The sequence below is a fragment of the Antechinus flavipes genome, chromosome 5 (assembly GCF_016432865.1).
Source record: "Antechinus flavipes isolate AdamAnt ecotype Samford, QLD, Australia chromosome 5, AdamAnt_v2, whole genome shotgun sequence".
In the NCBI taxonomy this organism is placed as follows: Eukaryota; Metazoa; Chordata; class Mammalia; order Dasyuromorphia; family Dasyuridae; genus Antechinus; species Antechinus flavipes.
Window position 1 is genome coordinate 293,113,408 of NC_067402.1, and position 15,370 is coordinate 293,128,777.

At 46.6% G+C, this 15,370-nt stretch overlaps 1 protein-coding gene across 14 annotated transcripts in view; it reads left to right on the forward strand.

The window, feature by feature from the left end:
* TTLL8 (tubulin tyrosine ligase like 8) overlaps window positions 1-12,896 on the forward strand; it is a 67,098-nt gene extending 54,202 nt beyond the window's left edge. For 8 of the 14 annotated variants that reach the window (XM_051962621.1, XM_051962628.1, XM_051962630.1 and 5 more), the window contains 6 exons: window positions 996-1,485; window positions 7,656-7,786; window positions 8,111-8,226; window positions 9,280-9,347; window positions 10,365-10,434; window positions 10,563-10,661. In XM_051962621.1, coding sequence (XP_051818581.1) covers window positions 996-1,485; window positions 7,656-7,786; window positions 8,111-8,200 — 711 coding nt within the window. In that variant the 3' untranslated portion in view covers window positions 8,201-8,226; window positions 9,280-9,347; window positions 10,365-10,434; window positions 10,563-10,661. Of the gene's footprint in view, window positions 1-995; window positions 1,486-1,690; window positions 1,897-7,655; window positions 7,787-8,110; window positions 8,227-9,279; window positions 9,348-10,364; window positions 10,435-10,562; window positions 10,866-12,493 lie in introns of those variants that run through there. The other 6 variants (XM_051962632.1, XM_051962626.1, XM_051962633.1 and 3 more) reach the window with 6 other exon arrangements.
* Window positions 12,897-15,370: the final 2,474 nt, after the last annotated feature.

Genomic DNA, 15,370 nt, shown 5'->3' on the forward strand with positions numbered 1-15,370 from the left:
GGGCACTTGCACCATAATTATGCCCCGAGCACAGTATTTGACATAGTGCTAAAAGTGCTGGGCACAGGGTGAGGCTCAGTTCTACCACAGACAGTTTTTAATTAAGAAACCCCATTGTCCTGACTCCTAGGGGTGGGAGGATCCAGTGAGATTAATTCATGCAAAGATTATGAAACTACCAAGCGTTGTATAAAAGCCAGCTCATCATGAGCACCTTTGCCCGCTTCCACATCTTCATTTCCTGAATTGCATGAGTGCAGAGGATCGTGGATTTTCACCCTCACCCACCCCAGGGCTTTGTGCAATAAAGACTTGATCAAAGAGAAATCCAAGAATGTAGGGTTGGAAGAGCTTTAGATGCTGTCATTATTAGTTACGAGGTTAAATCTCTCTTGAGAGGGCCTTTCCCAGGCACCTCGGGCTGTGCCCTCCTGGGCGAGCAGCTCATGCTAAAGGCGGGCCGTCTCTCTGCCTGCCTGCCCACAGCTGGATAGATCTAGGGAAAGGGAAAGGCACCTGAGAGAGAACTTGCAAGGAGGAAGGAGGAACCAGTTGGGGAGTTTGGAGGTGACCTTTCAGGGGCCGGGTGCATCTTCCTTCAGAGATCCAGATCCTTGGGGCTGACAAGGAGGAATCTGAATCTCTATCCTCAGGCCTTTGGAGGATGGGGCAGAATAGGGCAGCCCACAAGAGCTCTGTCTCTCTTGGTACCTTCCCGTGACAGATGGTAGTCGGGATCCAGCCCCGTCTGCCTCATTGGCTGTAGATGGCCCCCATCACATTTTAGGATCTAGCCCTGTCTGCCTCATTGGCTGTAGATGGTCCCCATCACATTGTAGGATCCAGCCCCGTCTGCCTCATTGGCTGTAGATGGCCCCCATCACATTTTAGGATCTAGCCCTGTCTGCCTCATTGGCTGTAGATGGCCCCCATCACATTGTAGACCTGCTCCCCAGTACAGATACTTACTCAGACCGGTTTTTGTCTCTCCCCAGCCTGCTGTCGAGCTGCCCCCATTCAACGGCTCCAACCTCTTTGTTGAGGGCTTCAGCATCCAGAAAGGAAGAAGACACATGACTCCCATCGCCAACATCAGCCTCGGGAGCCCCCTGCCAGCAGGGCACATGCTGCGCAGCAGATGCTTCAGCTCCCAGCACACATCATCCGAGCAGACGTCATCTCCCAAGCAGGACGCGAAATCAAGGGAAGACAAGGGACATCCCTGCATCTTACCGATGCCTATGAAGAGAGGGTCAGGGAGAGCATACAAGATCAACTCAGTCTACACGAAGGCCCTCGGCAATATGGAATTTCCTTCTTTTGCAATTCGGCACCTAGAAAATATTTCCCATAAATCTGTGTTTCCCAGAGCCAAGACCACAAAGCTTGAAGAGCCAAATATGTTAAGTACGGCCTCCATTGCTTCTGTGCTGCAGAGCATCCGGTCCTTGGAGAACCCTGTGTTCCAGCCCCCCAAAGGCTCAGGTAACCTTTGCTACATACTTTCCCCCACCCCACCCCACTCACTATCAGTGTCCCAAGCAATCTCGGGCTCTCCAGGGGCCCCACTGGACACCCAGGAGGGCCCAGCACAAGGTGCTTGGGGCAGCTGCCGGACCACTGACACTTCTCGGAGCTCCCCTTTCCTCATCGTTAAAATAATCATCCCCCATCTGGACTTGACTCCTAGCCATCTCATGATGCTTGGGAGAGCTTTGGGGAAATCCCAGGGCCAGCTCTGTACAAATGAGCCTCGAATGCCTGTGCACCTGCCCTACTCTGCTGCGGGGTTTGGGAACATGAAAACTCTGGATACTCTGTGGGGAAAGAAGCTCAGGGCAGTGGACCGAGCCTGGGATCTCGAGGGAGAAGGCTTGGGTTCAAATTCAAACTCTCGTGAGTACCTTAAGATAAGATCCCTGCCCTCTCTGGGGCTCAGTTACTTTCCTTTGTAAAACTCAGGGACAGTCTGGGATAGTCTGGGACAGTCATCAGCAGCAGCAGTATTTGCATTCATATAGTTCTTTAAGCTTGGGAAAGTACCATCTCTGTATGTGGTATTGTTGATGTGCAGTCTATACATGTGTTAACAATGCACGCATACACACATGTATTGCCCATGGCAGATATACGGTGAAGTGTCGGACCTAAGTATACATGCATGAGTTATGTGTATAATGCACCGAAATAAATACATGTGCATGTGTGCTTCTACATTTGTTATCTATACACACGTGTATTCTATATGAGCATATACTCTGTACATATGCATGTATATATCTGTAATGTCTGTGTATTTGCTTTGATCCTCACAGCAAACCTAGGAGCTAGATGCTCTTTGTATCCCCTTGTACAGATGGGGACACTGAGACTGAATGGAATGAAGTGTCATCCCCAATGTCACACAGTTAGTAAATGTCTGAGCCAGGATTTGACTCTTAAGTCCAGCCCTCTTGGATCCTGAAAGCCAGTGGTCAATTGTTGTGATTATTCTGCCTTTGTGATTATTGATGGTCAATGAGGAAACTTAAGCGTTCCTGATTATTTGAAATTCTGTGCATGTGTCTGTGGTTTCTGGTCTAGGGTGCATTTTTTTAAGTGAAAATGTTTATTTTTTCCCAATTACATATAAGGAAAAAAAATTTAGCATCCATTTTTAAAAATTTTTGAGTTCCAAATTCTTTCTCTTTTCCCCCGCCATTGAGAAGACAAGCAATTTGATATATTATACACGGACAGTCATATAAAACATATTTCCATGTTTGTTGTGTTGTGAAAGAACCCCACCCCCAAGGAAAAAAACCCAAGAAAAATAAAGCTAAAAATTATCTGCTCCAATCAGACTCCATCAATTCTTTTTCTAGAGGTGGATCGCATTTTTCTTCATGAGTCCTTTGGATCATTGTATTGCTGAGAATAGCTAAGTCATTCACAATTCATCATCATGTAATATTGCTATTAATTGTGTATATTGTTCTCCTGGTTCACTCCGTATTAGTTCATTGGAGTATTTTGCAATTATCTTTATACAGTTCCCGGGATTGTCTTGGCAGATAGACTCCCAAGTATTTTATGTTGTCTGTAGTTAATTTAAATGGAATTTCTCTATTTCTTCCTGCTATTCTTTGTTGGTAATATATAGACGTGCTGATGGTTTATGTGGGTTTGTTTTATATCCTGCAACTTTGCTGAAGTGATTGATCATTTCAATTAGTTTTTAAATTGATTCTTGTTAACCAAAAAATTATCACAAGTCCATGAGACACAGACACGTATTGAAATGGATTTATTACAAAGGAAATGAATGTGCATGAAAAACTCTTGTGAAGGTAAAAGCAATTCAGCAGTGCAGAGAAAGTATTGGATATTTAAGTTATAGGGGAAAGGACAAGGTGCTGATACCTAAGGACTAATCCCCTCCAGAAGGAGAGGAACAAGGCAATGGCAAAAGTCACTTTTTTTTCAGGGTTCCTGCATCCTTCAGATCCAGTGTTCTGGAAATATGGCAGCTCAAGAAGACAAGTTTGGGGGCCCCTTAACATTCTCTAGCATCCTTTAAATGTCCTATCATAACATCTGCAAAAAGTGATAGTTTTATTTCCTTGTTGCCTATCCTAATTCCTTCGATTTCTTTTTCTTTTCTTGTTGCTATAGCTAATATTTCTAGCACAATATTAAATAATAGTGGTGATAATGGACATCTTTGCTTTATATCCCCCATCTTATTTGGAAGGCTTCTAGCTTATCTCCAGTAGAGATAATATTTACTTGTGGTTTTGGATAAATATTGCTTATTAGTTTAAAGAAAGCTCCATCGATTCCTGTGCTCTTTCTAGTGTTTTTAATAGAAATGAGTGTTGAATTTTGTTGAAAATTTTCTGCATCTATTAGCATATGGTTTTTGTTGTTTTTGTTACTGATATGGTCAGATTTTACTGATAGTTTTCCTAATATTGAAGCAGCCCTACATTCTTGCTATAAATCTCACTTGGTCATAATGTATCATCTTTGGGATACATAGTCTTCTTGTTTTTACATAAAATGTTTTATTTAAAATGTGCATTTATCTTCATATAGAGGAGGGCATTTGTCTATTATTTTCTTTTTCAGTGTTTGCTCTTCCTAGTTTAAGTATCAACACCTTATTTTGGTGTTGGTAAAGAATCTGTTAGATTTTCTTTTTGCCTACTTTTGTGAATAATTTGCTCTTCCTGATTTAAATATCAGCACTTTATTTTGGTCATAAAAAGAATTTGGTAGGATTTCTTTTTGCCTGGTTTTGTGAAATTTGTCTCATATTAGAATTAATTGTTCCTTAAATGTTTGGTAGAATTCACTTGTGAATCTATTGAATCCTGGGATTTTTTCTTAGGGAGCTCACTGAACATTTGTTCAATTTCTTTTTGTAAGGTAGATGAGGTTTTGTTTTAGGTTTTCTAAGATTTTATTTTCTCTTCCTGAATGCACTAAAATATTCTAAAGGTGGGCATCATTTGGCTCCAAATATCTCCTTGCTGGGTAGTGGGGGCCCTGTGAATGCATGCTTGGCAAAGATGGGAGGGATGATTTCCCATGGTGCTTCCCCCGGTAGCCCCATGTATCTCTAGGAGCACTCCAAGCTTGTATTATCCACAAACTTTTAGAGTGATTACAAGGTGTGTGTCCCTGAATTGTTATGTAAGACCATTTACTTCAGTGTGGGGGGGGGCAGTATTTAATCTAGATTAGCTCACTTGGAAGGTGGTCTTCCTTTTGATAAATGACTTCATTTTTATTTTATAGATATGTGCACACATTTATGCAATTTATAGGATTGTCCTAACATGTAAGCTCTCTGAGGGCAAGAGTTGCTTGGCTTTTGTCTCAGGATGTCAGAACCTGGCACAGAGTTGATTTTGCGCCATAAATGCTTATTCTGGAATTGAAGAATGTACGTTTTCTGTAGTCAGTGAAAAGGAACCATTCAATAGAGTTTTTGTCCTGTTGAAAAGGAGGCTGATTTACTTTGAGCTGGGACCTACCTCTCCTGTATATGAAGAAAGATGAGGAAATCCATCAAGCCAAGCCAAAAGTCTGGTTGTGCTATCATGGAATGCTGTCTTTAGGCTCCATTAAAGAGAAACAAGGTTGGGGTGGGGTGAAGGGTTCCCACTGTCCTAGGTGCTGATCAGACCTCATCAGAAGTTGGATCAGTAATCTGAGGAGCATCCAGAGAAGGGAAATTTTAATAAGGGGATGAGTTAAGTTTGTGTTGTATATCAAGAGTGATTCAAGACCCTGAGGATGACTATCCTAGGGAGAAAAGGACTTGGAGAGGGCAACATAAGAGCTATTGTTACATTTTAAAGGATTGTCACATGGAAGAGAGGGATTCAAGAACCAGAAGTCATGAGGATCAACATAAACTGAATGGAAGGAGATGCAGAATTCGAAAGGCCTGCGGATTTCTAAAATGGCAGGTTCCCCCTCAGTGGAGGTTTTTGAGCAAAGACTGGAGGACCATTTATTAGAGGATATTGAGCAAATATTGAGCAAATGGAGGATCATCTGTTAGAGGATATTGTACAACTCATTCAAGGGTGGTGTGGACTTCTGGTCCAGGGATTCATGGAGATTTTCACATTTCAAATCGAGGAAAGGCTAAACATTCTGCTACCAATAATCTGCTTTCCCCAGAATGGGAGTGAATGAGTCACCAAAGTGACTGACCAGAATCATCAGATGCCCCCTTGGATTGGAAGACCAGCAGGTAGGAAAGGAGGCAAAACAAAGTGATATGCATTGAAGGAAAGGGTCAGACCAGACCACAGGAGCCAGGTTTGGGGCTGGGAAGTCAGAGTCTCCTCAGAAACTATGTCCATAAATGAATTTCATGGTCCTTAACCTAGGGAGAGGGAAGCTCCTGAGCTCAAAGGGTCAAAGCTTGAAGGAGTTCAGAGGATCTGATGCCATGTGCTGGCAATGCAGAATTAGAAAAGGTTGAGGAAAATATGGTGTGGACTCCATAGACTCTATAAATGGCAACATTCTCATCTGTGTCTGTAATCTTATCTTGCGATCTTTTCGATGGGATTCTTATAGGATGATTCCTGGGATAAGCCACTAGCCAGCCAGTATTATTTTTACAGATTCTATTACCCAGGTGGAGAAGATGTCTACTTTTTGTAGTAGAAGAAAAGGATTTGGATATTCGGATAATAAGTGTGAGTCCTTCACACTTTCCCAGAATCCCAGATCCCTGAAGGAAGGAAGTAGGCGATGACCTCCTCATGACCAAATACCACCTTGGTTGAGGTGCACAGTGAGATGATAGGGCCTGGGAAGGATATGGCACAGCTGCCACTTGAGGCTTGCCAGTGCTCATTTGTGAGGCTTATTCACACACCCCTGCCTGAAAAGCACCTCTGAGGACATGAGGGCTCCTGCTGCTCGCCTCACCCCAGGCCTTCTCTTTGCAAAACACTATTCTCTTTTTCAAAGAGCTTTCCTGTCCATAATCTCATGAGGAAGGGAATAGAAAAAGTGTCCTCAGTACCCCTAATTTACCCCAAAACAAGCCCATCGTTTGGGAGCTCTGCTTTATAATGGAATGTGACCTTCCCTTATACTCTGAAAACTTTCTTCTCCTGTAATATTGAGATTCCAAAACCAATAAGAATCAAGTTCACCAAGGAGGATTTGATGGAAAATCTCTAAACAAAATGTGAGTGGCCCAGTGCCAACTTCACCATTTCAAGGAAGGACAGAGCTAATGGAAGCTTCTTCATGGGCATTTTCCCTTCCCCTGGAGAAGGTCAAGGGTGGCTATCAGAAGCCTTTGCCTAGATCTGTCACTTAAGGAGGAGAGCAGGGCCTCCATCATATCATTTCACATCTGCTGTAAGACTTCATCATGCCTCCCTGAGTACCCTTTCTTCCCCATCCCCTATGTTTTTCAGAATCTTTTCTCTGTGAGATTATAAATTCTTTTCTTTCTATCCCTCTGTGCTTAATAGGTGCTTAATAAATGTTTATTGAGGAAGCTAGGTGATCCAGTGAGTAGAGCATTCAAATCTAGACGTGGATACCTACTAACTGAGTAAAACTTACTAACCCTGGGCAAACCACTTCATTCCTGTTTGCTTTCATTTCCCGGCTGTGAAATGGAGATCAATAAAGCACCCACCTCCTGGGGTTGTCGAGGAGCAAACATTCACACAATGTCTGGCACGTAGTAGGTGCCACATAAATGTTTCCCCCTTTATCGATGGACTGACTGGCCAAAACCTTTCTGCCCCACTCGTTGGGGATTCCTCAGCCTGGGGCCATCGTGTAATAAGTGGGACTTACATGAACTGCACAGGTAAGAAAAATGCAAACAATCCAGTTATTTGTACACTTGTCCAAATTCTCATCCTCACCCATTAGACCGTGTTCTCCTCGAGGGCTCTGTTTCTTGGAGGCGGTAGGTGTTTAATCAGTGATTACTGAAGTCGCTGAAGATCACATCGATCGACAGCGCTGATTGAGAGAATGAAGGCAGAGGAAGCAAGACATCTTTTTTCATTTTTCCTTTTTTGTGACTGCCAGTGGGCTCAGCCTGACTGCCAGTGGGCTCAGTGATGCCCCGGGAAATGGAACGCTAGGATATATGGCTCTCGTCTTTCTGACAACAGGTTCTGAGCATCGCCAGACCTTGCTGAAATTGTCCCCCCAGCCCTGCAGGAAGCCGGCGACCCCAGTGAGTGAGCACCCACGCATGTGTCTGCCTGAATCAGTCACCCACCGTTCCCCGGTGATGATGGAGGTAGGATGGTTGAGAGGGCTAGCCCCGGCTTCCTGTCCCTCTGAGGGCCCTTCTTAGGCCCAGCATGAGATAATGGACAAGACCCTTACCTAAAGTCACCGTCACCAGAGAGGAGACATGGTGGCTGCCAAAAGTGGGCTGCTTCGGCCCTTGTCCGTGGCCAGGCTGACACATTGATTAGCTAGAAGGAAGTTCCAACTTCAAAATCAGCAAGAGGCCGCCACCATCTCCCACCGGGCACATTATGCAGAGAGAGGGCTCGAGGAGGAGAGGATCTCGGAGGCGCCAAGGCTGGAAGAGAACTTGAGAATCCTCACTTTGCAGGTGAAGCAACTGAGGCCCAGGCTGAGGAACAGATTTTCTGGGACTGGAAGCCAGAACGCTCTTCAATGGCCCAGAAGAGGGCAACGCTGACTCGCAAACAGCCCCTGGGGGCCGGGGTGTGTACAGTGAGCTTCCCGCACTCGCCCTCCCTCCCCCTTCCATCCCCCCCATGCTCTTTCCATCCATCTGTCCCCCCCTTTCCTCCCCTTGGGGTTCCCCGTCCAGCCCCCTCCCCCGGATGACTTCTGTCTCTCTTTTCTGCTTTTGTAATGAACCGTCTAAGGCTTGGGGTTTCCCTGGGCAGGCCCAAACGCTGCCCCAGGCCCCGTGTAAAAAGACACACACTTCTTCCCCCTCTGAGCTCCGAGGAAGGACGATTTCTTTTCATGTTTCTGTCTTTGTACTCCCAACACCTAGAACGGTGTATGTATGAGCTATCGGAGCTCGACCGGTGATTGTGGAATGGGAATTGTTGGCTGGATCTAACTTAAATTGCCTTGTGAATCTCCAAATTTGAAGAAAGGTTTCTGTTGCGAGAGATGTTAAGAAGGACTCTCGGGACCAATGATCAATGTGATGATGGTTCTTACATGGTTTTGTGTGTAAATGTTGCCTGAGAGAAGTCCGATTTTATTCATGAGTCATTTCTCAAAGCAAAGCTCACTGCCCCTTGATCTCTCTTCCCCTAAGATGCAGCTGCTTCCTCACCCGAGGTCCTAAAAGTTCCTACCTCGGGACTTGTGGAAGAGGAGGCAAGGAAAGAGGGAAGGAAAGGGAAGGGAAGGGAAGGAAAGAGAAGGGAAGGAAAGAGAAGGAAAGAAAAGGGAAGGGAAGGAAAGGAAAGGGAAGGGAAAGAAGGAAGAAAAGGAAAGAACAAAAGAAGGGAAAGGAAGTAAAGAGGATAGAAAGGAGAAAGAAGGGAAGGAAGGAAATAAGGTATGAAAGGAGGAAAAGAAAGAAAGAAAGGAGGAAGGGATGAGGAAAAGAAGGAAGAAGAAAGGAGGAAAGGAGGGAAGGAAGAAATGAAAGAAGGAAGGGAAGAAAAAGGGAAGGAGGAAGGGAGGGAGAAAGGGAGTACCTTTTCCTTATTGGGGGGTGGGGGTAGATCCAAGAAGAAAAAAATTGGGAGGGCATCCTGAAAAATCATACTCGGCCTTCCTTGTCTCTAGGTCATCCCAAGATCTTAGGACCATAGACCTTAGAGTCCAACCCTCTTGTGTCCAGAGCCATAAAGCAAGTAAGTATCTGGAGTGGGATTTGAACTCAGACCTTGCTGACTTCAAGTCCTGTGCCCTATTGACTAGCTTCCCCTGGGCTTCACTCCTTGCTCCTTCATCTGACTTCCCTTTGCATGTTTCCTTTGCCACTGAGGTCCCACCTCCTAGTCCATGCTCTACAGTGATAGTCCCACTTTCTACTGGGCCTTAACAAACACAGCCTAGAATACTAGTTGAACACAGCCTATAGCATGAGGTTCCAGGAGTAGCCTTGAGAGGCTGGTTTTTTTTTTTTCTAGCGCTATAACACATAAGTAAATGTGCTAATGATTTAGTTGGTCAGGCTTAATTAGTTTTTAGGGAGAGGGTATTTGCTAACATGCTATAGTTAATAAAAAACACGCAGCCCTCCCCTCCAAAAAACCCACCCCTGTGACACATTCTCCTACAGTACCTACAGAGTTCAGGAGAAAGTGTGCTCAAGCGTGAAGCTTACACATGACCACAGGCTTGGGGGAGGAGGAGGGTCGCAGAGTTCCTGTTTGCTAGAAGTCCATTTCTCTCCTTTATCTATCTCAAATAGGTCTAGTGCAGAGATACATGTCTGCATTCAGTCCTTGTCTTCCAATGGGGACATGGTCATTGAGTGATCTGAGGATGCTGCTAGGATACTGATGGTGGGTTGGGAAGTAGTCTAAGAAATACACACACACACACACACACACACACACACACACACACAAGTAGTTCAAGAGGGTCTCCACCATGGCTTACTAAAATCAGTTGGATATTTTGTAAATGAAGGACCACAACTGCATGGTTTTACCACATGGACTCCTGAGTGCTATCTGTCTAGCTCCTTGGATTTTTGCCCACTTTTCTAAAGCCTGGAATGGAGGCAGGCTGTTTTTATTGGGAGCAAGGTGTGCGAAGGGTTTCTTGTCCCTTGTTTTAGCGGGTGGGGGGGGATGATTGATTTGAATTGTTCATTCAATGCCCCGTCCTCACATGTACCTGTGCCGTATCTCTCCTTTTAGATTGTAAGCTCTTTGAGGGCAGGAGCTCCATTTTTCATGTTTAATCTTCCAGGACAGAGCCCTACACATGGTGAGTGTCTGTTTAATGTTTGTTGTGAAAAGAACTCAGCTTCGGGGTATCCTATCTAGAGACAAGCTCAGGCTGCCTTGGGTTTCCTGCACTGCTTTTCAAGCCAGTTCCCATCTTCCTCTCTGCAGGTTTGCCAAACAGCGTCCAAGCCCCCTGCCTCGTTTGCAAAGGAACGTTCCAGATGGAAAAGACCTGCAAGCGCTGTAGCTCCTTTTGTGCCACAATCTTACAAGGAAGCTCCTATGTCCCTCTAAATGGTCAGAATGGCTCATCCACAAGAATGATGGGCAGCCTATGGAACCTTTGAAACACCCACTTTCCCTAGAAGATTTATAGCAACCTAAATGGATTCCGAGACAGTCTGATTTATTGTGTTTTTTTTTTTTAAACAAACAAGCAAAAAAAAAAAACCCATTCATATAAATGAGCAACCATGTGTATGATTTTTTTTTTCAAGATGTGACACACTTTCCACGCAATACTTTTTAACGGATGGGCTGGGCTAGCACAACCATCCCGTGCGTTTCTGTCCTGCTGAGTTTGAGATTGGATCGCTTTGGGGAAAGGCTGGATTTGGCCGGAATGCCACAAAACAAGTCCAGCCACACAGCCAAGCGGGTCCCTAGGAGCCAACCCGGAAGTGATAGCTTTGTCCCAACAGGATGTGGGGTTTAAAGCACCACCTTTCTGCCTCCCCCGATCCAACTGGCACGATACCAGTGGGGAGCGTTGTTGGTGTTGGTATTGATGGACCCTGTTAGGTGACTCTTCAGGATGTTGACGAATGAGCACCAGCCAGTCACATTACAAAATCGTGGGGGTCATAGGCTTAGAGCTGGAAGGGACCACAGAGGTCATTCCCTCAACCTCCCACTTAAGTGTCTCAAACTCTGTTCACATCTCGGCGTTATGTGACATTGGGTCTTTTTGGACAGAAATGAGGACGGGGGCAGGAGGGGGATGAAATGGAGATTTAGGAACCGGGTCAGCTTCTAAAAGCCATTGTAGCAGGTGCTTTCCAGGGGTGAGGAGGAGTGATGTACCATGGTGGGAAGCGGTACATAAGGTGCGGGATGAGGAGGAATTAGCCAGAATGGCGTCATCGTGTTCTCACCAGGTTCATCCAGATTGTCCACACCCTTGTGTAGCTCTCAAAGCAGTTGGGGGGTTTGGGTGGGTTCTAATGAGCTTGCTTTCCAGCCAAATTCTAGAAAAACGTCCTTGGTGGAAGGATTAGCTTTGTCATCAACTAAATTTTCCTGGGGCCAGGACTAAAGCTCTGGGAAACTGTCTTATCCTCAGAGAGCACTCTTTCCGCATTGGAAAGTTACTCCTTTCCTGTTGTTCATCATGTAGCTCAATAGTATAGGGGAGGGGGCTGGACTTAGTGATGAAAAGACTTGCTTTTGAATCGTGCTTCAGGTATTTATCGTGGACTCTGGAAAAGTCACTTTGCCACTAGGTCTCAGTTTTCCCATCTCTAAAATAGGGGTGATTTACAACACCCTCCCAGACTGGACTGTTGTGAGGATCCAAAGAGATTGCAGTGATTTTCAGCCCTCTTTAAGGTTTCCTTATCATCTGTTGGCCGACAATAGGGCCCTTTCTGGCTCTGACCCTCCGGGTTCTGGAGCTTTGATCTTTCCATTGTTGTTACTCTGGCTCTGAGTTCCAAAGACCAGAGGGCAACAGAGATCAGGGAGCCTGTCTGTTTTCCCCAGTTTTGAAAGGTGGGCTTCTCCCACCTCGGATGTCCTTAGAGCCATGTATGACAATGAATGACTAGCGAGTGTTTCCCCAGAGAGAAGTTGGGAGCCAGGAGGGACTGGCTTTACCTCCCAGGCTGGGATTTACACCTTTCTGTGCCAGCCTCGAAAGTCCCAACCATCTCCACGAATCCAAGTTTATAAAAATGGTCAGGAGACTGTCACCAAAAAGGGGCAAAAGTGTTAGGATTTGGACAGAGCTAGGCTCTCATTGCAGATCTGGGAGAGGACCCTCTCGAGACAGGGACAGTCGGATACAATTTTTCCTTCCCTCCCCTTTCTCTCCTCTGTAGAATGAAGACACTAAGATATAAGGTTGCCCATTTCAGAACTGGTTTACATCCTGGCCAAGCAGAGTGAAATTAATGTCTGCCTTGGAGTTCCTAACGATTGACTTCGGGCTCCGTACCAGTGGGCGTCAGGGTGGCGGAGGATCCAGGCTTGACGGCAGCAAAGGGAACTATTGGCAGATCCTCTTTCGTTCCTCCCCAGGGAGTCTGGGGAACACCCAGCTCTCTGTATCGGTGACTTTGAATCCACACCGCTCCCTTGGACTCTGCCACTGCGGCCATCGACCTCCTCAGGCTTTCCTGACAGACACGGGGGGAAAGATCTGGGTTAGCCTGTGTCCTGTGTATCCTCTTATTACCTACCCCCTGCCCCTTACTGTGCCAAGTAAAAGGCCTCATAAGAAAGGGCAGGGTGTGTCTGTGGGCGAGAAGGGTCGCTGAGAGTAAGTGAACCGGGCAGTCTGCTCAGGAGGAGTGTGGAGAGCCTGGCACTTCCCTCCCTGGCAGGACTGACACCACAGAGGTGGGCAGGGAGGAGCCCTGAAAGCAGAGCCCCCCCTCCCCAATGAGACATCCTCTCAGCATTGGAGGCAGAGTAAATTGTGGGAGAAAGAACCCTGCTGTCCCAGGGGTGAGGGTCCTCAGATCATTAATGAAAACTCTCACTTGGGACCCCAATCACATCCGGGTAATTTGCCAGGAGCCAGGTGAAGGGCTGTATCCTCCCTTCCCTGCCCTTCAAGTCCCTGGGGGAGGGGCTTAGGCTTCATGCTAGGGTTGAAAGAGGCTCATCTGACACCTCGTTCAGTGTTGAGGGGTATGTGAAGCAGAAAGAGGAGGAGGGGATCACTTGTCCCTCCCTGCATTCACCCAGCCATCAATCATGCCCAGGTCTCCTATCATTGGCCAGCTGAGCTGTCATTTTAGCATGTGGCCAGCCAGCAATGGCCCCCCAAATGACTAACTCTATTGTGGAGAGGGGAACTATACCGGCTAGTTCCCAGGCCACCTTCGGTGAGAGTCCGAGCCCTACCCTCAGGGGCCAATCCTAGTGTTTGGTCTGACAGGCGGCTCAGAGATCCCATGGCTCACCGTGTTCCCCTTGATGTCTGTCTGAAATCCACAACTTGCTGCCAAGCTGTGGATGGACCCGGACTGTGCCAGTCTCCCCCCCTTCCCAGAACCGATGGCTTCCTGAGTCCCGAACTCCTTCACGGGATGATGGATTGTGGCCGGCCTCTCCAGAGAGGAATTCCCCCAGAAATTAATTATGCAAATCCAACGCCACACTTCCATTCTGTTTCAACTTGCCCTTTCAGTCAGCTCTGAAAGATTTGGTTTGGCAGGGACTTCAGCCCTACTTCCTCCCCTGAGCAGGGGAGGTCCTGGAGGGTGGAGAGATGAGAAACCAGCTTCAGTGACTTCCCCCTCGAGCCTGTCTCTGGAGAGATTTTTTGAGAGAGGTAGAGGGGGTGTGGACTGCTGCCCCTCGGACCTTTTAGGAGGGAATGGCACTGAGGCACCCCTTGGTCTCGCTGCCCCAGCTAGAAGAAGGGGGCGAGACGGGCTGACATTATGTGACCTACAGGGAGTTTCTCTCTGCTGACCTCCAGAATGGACGGACGCTACAGGAAATCTGACTGCCCTTCCAAAAGGAGCTGGGATCTAGTCAGCCATCCAGCAAGCCCTGACTGAGCATCTCCAACCCCTGGGCTGGCCGTTTTATGGAGGAGGTGGGGAGCAGAACCAATCAGAATCGCCCAGGAAGGGGATGGGAGCAGATGGTGCCCGTGGAGGCAGAGAGAGCCTTGATAGTTTCGCCACAGTGCTCGGGGGTAGGAATGCAGAGCTTCTCGTCCCGAGAGGAACAAAACTTTAGGAAAATGAGGGAAGGAGGAAGGACCCGGGGGCAGGGCCGGGGTGGGAGAAGCCCCCTGAGTTAGAACCTGAAGATTAGTGGAGAGGCTGCCACAGATTCCTTGTACAAAGATGGGACAATTTCACCCTATAGGCAATAGGGAGCCACTGACGTTGATATGATCGACTGACAATGATGTATGACAGATGGGTTGGAGAGCTCGTGATAAGAGAATTGTAAATACAGCTGTAAATCAGATGTCTTAGTACAGAGAGCTCTGGACTTGAAGTCCAGGAAGACCTTTCTGGCTCCAGACACTGATTAGTTGTATGAGCCTAGGTGCCTCAGTTTCCTCATCTGTAAAATGGGTTGGAGAAGGAAACAGCAATATACTCCACTATCTTTGCCGAGAAAATGTCTAACAAAGAGTTGGTTACAACTTTGTGACAAAATCCAGATGGTAGTTGTAGAATGCTGGAGTGTTTGAGAAATTGTCCCATCCAGATAGCCAAGTTTCTACAGTTCAACATTAAGGATCTACTGGGTAAGGGGCAGCTGGTTGGTTTAGGGAATAGAGCACCGGCCATGAAGTCAGGAGGACTTGAGTTCAAATTTAGCCCCAGACACTTAACCTCAATTACTTCAGGAAAAAAAGAAAAAGAAAAGGAAAGGAAAAAAAAAGATTTGCTGTGTATGACTAAAGCTCAAAATCTTCGGGTACTTCTCAGTTTCTGAGGGCACTTTGCATGTATTATGTGATTTGATCCTCCCCGTGTGACCTCAGGTAAATCCCCTCTGCCAAACTGGGTCACTGGACTAGCTGTTCTCTGCAGTCCTAACCTCTCGTGAGGAGTCTCTGAAATTCTAGTTACTAAATGCTCTTCAGCTCCCTCCCCTGGGAGAATCTGAAATCCTAAAGGAGCCTTAACAAATCAGCACACATCCTTGTCTTCCCCGCCCCCCCCCTCTGCCCTCCCCCCACAGAGAGTCAGTGTGGAATCTCTCCTATTTATAGTGGGGCA